This window comes from Ischnura elegans, chromosome X, assembly GCF_921293095.1.
Source record: "Ischnura elegans chromosome X, ioIscEleg1.1, whole genome shotgun sequence".
Classification (NCBI taxonomy): Eukaryota; Metazoa; Arthropoda; class Insecta; order Odonata; family Coenagrionidae; genus Ischnura; species Ischnura elegans.
Genome location: NC_060259.1, coordinates 377,581 through 384,498, shown reverse-complemented (window position 1 = coordinate 384,498; position 6,918 = coordinate 377,581). Strand labels below are relative to the sequence as shown.

Here is a 6,918-nt window from a genome sequence, read left to right as displayed (position 1 = left end):
AAGGCGTTTGGGTTTCTCCATGGATATATATTCTTGATAGGTTTCTCATTTGAAGACTTTAAAATGCTTCAGATCTGCAATGCAGCTCCGCACGGTGGTCGATTTCCTTCGGCCAATACTCGTATAAGGAAGCGAACCGCTTCTAACGGCCAGCGTTTTCTTCCGCTAATTGAGTTTTACCTTTACATCCGAGATATCGTTTGCTACTCAGCTTGAGGGAAGTAGGGCCAAAAACCTTCAGGATACAGTCATTCCCCCAGTTCTAGAGATTTTTTTCATGACTGAGTCGTTTCCTGGTTAAAGATCACGAAGCCGTGCAAGTTTGATTTTAAATATCTTTTGTTTAGGTGTAGCGATGAGCAAAAATGTTTCAGAATTATGACTCTGCTTTTCCTCATTCTGTGCATGCCACTAGAAAAGTTTGAAATAAACCGCTGCGGAAGGATGCAAGTTTCTTGCAGTAGATTATGGCGTAAGGAATACCCTCAATGTGAAATAGAGCATACGTTTCATTGTCTAGTTTTTATTTCATCGCAAATTTAGTTCTCATCCTATCCACCCTCACATTTCAACACTTACGTTCCGCGCATTTAGGTTTGAAAGGCATTTTAAACGAGAAACTTAAATGTACATTTAGTCATTCAGGCAGTTTTCTTTGCCGGGAAGAATCTGAGTAATCAATATTTTCCCAGGTCGTATGATGAGGAATTTTGCGTTATTAGTCGCAGTGTTGTGTCAGCTCACTTGATGCAATTTCTTGTGCGCCTCATAGGTGAATCTAAAGGTACTCTGTAGTATCTCCTGCTCAATAGTCTTAAGATGACGCAGCGCTCAATATCAAACTGTCGTAATTTGCCTTGTTTCGCTAGGTATTACTTGTTTAGAACTTCATCTATTTCCGTGAAAGTAATATGGAATATTTTGTTGACCCTTTTCATCATTGAAATACATCATTTGCGTCCGATAAAATACTTAATTGAAATTTTCAAATTTTACTAGTATCTACTCTATGCACCCTGAAAATTTCTAGGTTTTAGCGTAAGTTCTTAACTTACGTAGGTAGTGTAAATAGACCGGAGAGTGATGCTTCGCCTTAGGATTTTTCGAGAAGTGCGCTGTGGTCCTGGATACATTTCTTTTCGCCCCACGCCAGCCCCCAACGTATCGCTCTCGAAAGGAATCGATGCCCCGCGAATGGGGGTGGTTAGTGGTTGGGCAGAGAAGGGGTGATACCGCGCGAGGGGTTTGCCACGGGGATGTCGGGGGCAGGAAGGAAGGAAAGGAGGGTAGTGTTAGGCGGTCGGCAGTTTTAGAGGAAACGGTCGGGGGCGGTGAAGGTTAAGGGGGCAGCCTTTCCCACACCCCTCTTTCTCTCCCCCCCCACTCTCTCTCTCCGCCAGGCTTTGTAATCAAATGAAGTGAAACATGCTAATTCCATCAAGTCATTAGCGATAATCACATCCGCCGAAGATTCGGGCTCTGTACGCACGTCCGAACCATTTCACGCACACTGCCTTCCACCCCCCGCCTTAAGGGGGCTCCCTAGCGTTTGGATTTCCCAATTTAACGGCTCACGAAGGCCTCTAGCCGCAGCGCCGAGATATGGAGACGGAAGCCGAAGCGCCTCGAGGGAGAGAAAGGGGGGGGAGGCAACTCCCTTCCCAACTTCACCCGCGACGACTCCGAGGAGAAATTTGATACTCAGGATAAACTTGATACGGGTCGTTGGAACAGGGTTCGCAGTCGGAGTTGATATGTGACACCTAAGTGGCGGCGAGCCAATTAAAAAAATAAGAAGCCAACTTCTGGTTCCTCTCTCATGCGCTGAAAAAATAGGCCTGTGAATGCGAGGGTCCTTTCGAGTTAACAAATTTTCCAAAATTGTTGGCGATGATATCTTTATTACGTAAACAGGCATGTCGTCAACATAACACCGCCGACCTCGGTGTCGGCTGGGTAATGTCCTCTCCTGCCAAACAAGAAATCGCGGGTTCGAGTCACGCCTGGGTAGGTTTCCCCTATTGGTCTTGGTTGTTCGTGTAAATAATTGTTAAACTTTTTGAATACTCAATACATAAAGGCTCAATTTTAGCTGTATTCGGTGGTTTTGGAATAAAACAAAATTAAAAAAATGAAATTTCATTATTAAATTGTGGTTTATGATGTTATTTTAACGGAATGTAGAGTCATTTTACGTAAGTAAAGAAGACATCATCGCTCGCAGTTTTCGAAACAGAAGGGAAAAACTGGTGACAAACAAAAAGTGGAGAGGTTTCTTATTTGATATATGCTTAACACATTCGCGTCGGGCCCCGCCGATAGGCGGCGTGCCGTGTTTTCCCAAGGATCGGCCGCCGCCTTTCGGCGTCTTGAAACACTGGTGATCCAAAATGAAATTTTTTTGTCGCCCGCTCGTCACAGCTGTCTCCTGAATTTTACCCGGTCTTTACATAGAACTACATTCTAAAATCTGCCCCCCGTTCTCAAATGTCATGCTTCGGAAATACAATGAAGCCTTCTTATTTTTCATTCACTATGTCATTTGATTCCGTGTATTCCTGACGCGTTTTTTACCCTTTTTCCGTATATCATGTTTCCACAATTATATTTTTACAATCTTGCAAGTCGCTATCTTCAAAGAAGTCAAGATAACACTTCATATGTAGCAAACCATCAGTTTGCCTTTTGGAGACACTTTTTGGCTGTGTGCTTCGTACAATGTACCTATTTTATTTTTGCTTTCGCGACATTGTTATTCAAGGCATATATATAAAGGGGAGCATACATAAGGTAAGTACAATTTTAAAAATAAATATAATTATTCTATTTATTGATTATCTTTAGAATTCAACAATAGTATTTACTATTTATTCATAAAAAATGAATTTCTATTTGTTGCTGCTATCCCGATAATGATTATGGTCTCGTTGTTTTCCGCAGGATAAATAAGAAGTTGCTTCATAAATACCATTCGCTTCGAATGACGTAAAATACCTTCAAGTATACTTTAGATAAAACTTAGAACCAGCTCAATTGGTATGTACGACTTTATTTGAAATGTTTGATTTCAATGTTTACAGCAATATTGAGAAATAATTTAACCTTTTTCTTTATTTTACTCTAAGAAGACTTCATGGAGAATAAACCGAATTCATCAAGAAAGCGGACAAGGAGCGCACTTCGTCACCCTGTGTCTATCTCCGACGAAGACATCGCTCGGTTCTCTGAGAGGGAAGAAGAAATTTCGGATGGAAGTGCAACAGATTCGGATTTTGATGTCTCCTCTGAAGATGAGGAAACCGACGAGAGCTCCGAGGATGACAGTGGTGCAAATGGCGATTGTCAGGCCTCAAGTGATTCAGGTAAACGCATATCCCCGGCAGGATGGCAAACTGAACGGCCAGTTATCACTCCTATTGCTTTTACTGGAAATTCTGGACTCAAAATACGGCCTCATGTTTTAGATCCAATAGGATTCTTCATGCTCTTGGCAAACGATGAATTTTTCAACCACATAATTTCTGAAACAAATATTTATGCCCAAAAATTGCAGAATAAATCAGTAGCTGATAAATCTAAAATGAAACCATGGAAAGACTTGACTAGAGGGGAGTTTGAAATATTTTTAGGGCTACTTTTTCATATGGGGCTTATCAGAATAAATAAAATTCAATATTATTGGCGAAAAGATGGGCTTTATGAATTTCCCACATTTTCAAAGGCCATGCCAAGAGACAGGTTCATGATCATTTTGCGGTGCCTACATTTTGGTCGTAACGCTCCTGATGGCCACCCTAAGCCAAGTGATCCACTCTACAAAATCCGCCCTCTTTTGAATCTTATCCAGACCAATATGAAAAAAGTGTACTATCCTCAGAAACAACTTAGCTTAGATGAATCGATGGTACTTTGGAGGGGAAGACTATATTTCCGGCAGTACATAAAAAACAAGAGGCATAAATATGGTATTAAATTGTACATGCTAACGGAACCAAATGGGCTTGTTTTGAATTGCTTGGTTTACGCAGGTTCCAAGGATCCAAATGTTGGGGGAGTTGGTCACTCAGAAAAAGTTGTACATTCGCTTCTATCTGATTATACTAATGTTGGTCATGCTGTGTACATGGACAACTTCTATAACAGCTATAAATTGTCGCGAGAACTGCTGGGAAAGAAAATATATTCCACGGGAACTCTCAGAAACACTAGGAAAGGCAACCCTCATAATGTTGTAAATAAAAAATTGGCAAAAGGAGAAGTAGTGGGCCAGTATACGAAAGAAGGAATTTTCATATGCAAATGGAAGGATAGAAGAGAAGTTTTAATGATTTCCTCGGAGCATTGTGGAGAGATGATAGAAGTAGCAAACAGAAGGGGTAAAATTTCTAAAAAACCAAGCGTTGTAGCCGAATACAATAAATTTATGGGGGGAATAGATAGGGCGGACCAGATTATTTCTTATTATCCAGTGGAGAGAAGAAGCCTGAGATGGTATTTAAAATTAGGGATACACATGTTTCAAATACTTCTAAACAACTCGCAAATACTACATAATAAATTTAGTAGCCAACACATGAGTCTTCAGAATTTTCGTGAAAGTGTAATCGCCAGTCTTATTTTCAAAAACAAGCCGGCAGAAATTCCAGCGCCAATCCAGCGAAAGGAAAAGATCCATTTGCCAGTACAAATACAAAGTGAAAAGGGTTCAAGAGCGCAAAGAAAAAGATGTCGTAACTGCTCAACGACAGGAGTAAGAAGAGACGTCGTCACGTACTGCCCGATGTGTGATGGTGAACCAGGACTATGTCTTGAACCCTGTTTTAGAGTGTTCCATAACTATTAATCGGTAAATATGTTGCAAATTCCAATTACAATTGTTGCAATGTTTATCCAATTAATGTTTGAATTAATAATAAAAGTGTGAATTGTATTCAAAGAAGAAATATATTTTAGATGAAGTTTTGAAACAAAATAGCGTGTAATTATTTTGAAATACACATTTTTTTAGTATACTTAAATAAAATTTTATGTTTAAAGTTTTTGCTACTCTGGCTTGCATTAGTCTAATCGTGAGACCAATAAATAACACTGCTATGCGAGGAAAGAGCTTGCTTGCCGACATTAGCAGAATAGGAAACATCACGGAGAGCGGTTCACTTCCGATAGGCGGCATGGTAATGACCTGAAAAATTGTTGGTAAAATTGTCGTCAATATTAATAAATTGGTCATAGATAATCATTACATTACCGAAATATTATACGAAACAAATAGTAGGAAATAGAAAGATATGCGCTAACATCTATTTTTGACAACAATCTCGCCGATCGGGCAGCCGCCGATAGGCGGCGGAGATAATGTTTAAAAAATTAACGGTTAAAAAATGAAATTCAGCGAAAATATTGGCGTAAAATTTGTTTATGTAAAGCAACGGTTGGTAATCAAAACAAAAAGATTCCCGGTCCTACGTAAAGTCGTGTCCTGAATGTCCGCACCGAATGTGTTAAGTACGTGAAATATATTTAACTAACATAATTGATTATTAATAAAATGTAACAATATATGTCAGCTAGCTTGCTTGAAAATCACACTTGGATGCGAAAAGCAATGGTTACTTAAGTTAGAGATGGAAATATTTTTTATTAACACCGATGAAAAGAAGCAATAAAACAGAACATGATGAAAAAACTCCGTGGGAGAGACGAAACCTGCATTTCAAGACAAAAGTAGTACTTAATTAATAGTTGAACTTTGTGTCATCATTTTTTCTGATAAAGCATTCATCAGAAATCACCTCGCAAACATTTTATATTTTGAAAATGCAATGGAAAACATGAAATTAAATATGAACCATTATAAATTAACAAAAGTATTTAAATAATCAGAAAACATCAAGAATGAGTTCACCAGCTCCACGACTAGTTTTCATTTGCATTCAAGGGAAAAGTTAACCCCGTGATCATCACTGAATTTTGGCATTGATGCTATGATGCACGAGGCTGCGTGGTTCAGAAGCCCTTGAAGGTCCACTTTAAATTTTTTTCTTCCACTGATGTCCCCTCTGGGTATGAAGATTTTTTTTTTCGTCTTGCCCTTTCATAACTAGGATAAAGCTGATACCCACGGATCATGGCAGTCTTACGAATAATTTTGGACAGACATTTTGTTAAATTGCCATCAACAATCAGCGACATAGCTTCTTCTGGCGTCAGTTCATTTAGAGTTGTATGTATTTTCCTCCGTTTCTGTAATATCCATTTCCCTCGGGTGGGGGTGATCGTGGTCATTTCCGTGATTTTCTTCGCTGCCGCATCATTCCCTTGCGAGCGCAGTGTCACAGATGTGGCTAGCGATAGCTCAGCTGCTGTTGCTTTCTCAAACCAGTCACTTTTCTGCTCTTATTGCTAGACCTATCACTATACCTCTTAAAGTCCATCTTAGGCCTTTCTTTGCTGCTTTACCCAGAAAAACCAGGTATTAGATAGAAAAGTGACATAAAATCGCCTAGGAGGAAAGTAAAGCCAATACGAATACGTTAAACAATAATAGGTCACAAACTGTGCAAGGAGTCTCAAGGAGATCATTATGCATGTCAGGTGGGTATACCCTTCTATAACCAACATCGACGTTTTTTTTTCAAACCTGTCGCTGGTTCTCTTACATTCGTCCCATTTCTGGAAATACGTATTGAAAAAGTATTTGTTCATGACATTCTGCATTACTTCCTTCGTCTTCACTTCCTGCTCCCAGTTAAACTTATTGAGAAGATATTGAACGGCAAATTTCCGTTTTGAGGACAACGAATTTCCACTTCCATCAACAAATACGTCATTTATTTCTTTTCGTGTTACTTTCATTCGCTCAATTTTTCTTATCCAAAATATCAACAATCTGAATCATGAAAGATGAAAATCAAAATT

General features: G+C 39.3%; 1 protein-coding gene across 2 annotated transcripts; it reads left to right on the top strand.

Annotated features, from left to right (window-relative positions):
* Positions 1–2,782: 2,782 nt before the first annotated feature.
* On the top strand, positions 2,783–5,301 carry LOC124170928 (piggyBac transposable element-derived protein 4-like). Of its 2 annotated transcripts, none has more exons than XM_046549987.1 (2): positions 2,783–3,036; positions 3,129–5,301. In XM_046549987.1, exon 2 carries the CDS (start codon positions 3,134–3,136, stop codon positions 4,841–4,843), a length of 1,710 nt encoding a protein of 569 aa, XP_046405943.1. In that variant the 5' UTR covers positions 2,783–3,036; positions 3,129–3,133; the 3' UTR covers positions 4,844–5,301. The 2 variants fall into 2 exon arrangements, with proteins under 2 accessions (XP_046405943.1, XP_046405944.1); XM_046549988.1 differs by having other exon boundaries at positions 3,126–5,301.
* The last annotated feature ends 1,617 nt before the right edge of the window (positions 5,302–6,918 follow it).

Coding starts and splice junctions, on each gene's coding strand:
- LOC124170928 (XM_046549987.1), top strand. CDS start 3,134: ATGGAGAATAAACCGAATTCATCAAGAAAGCGGACAAGGAGCGCACTT.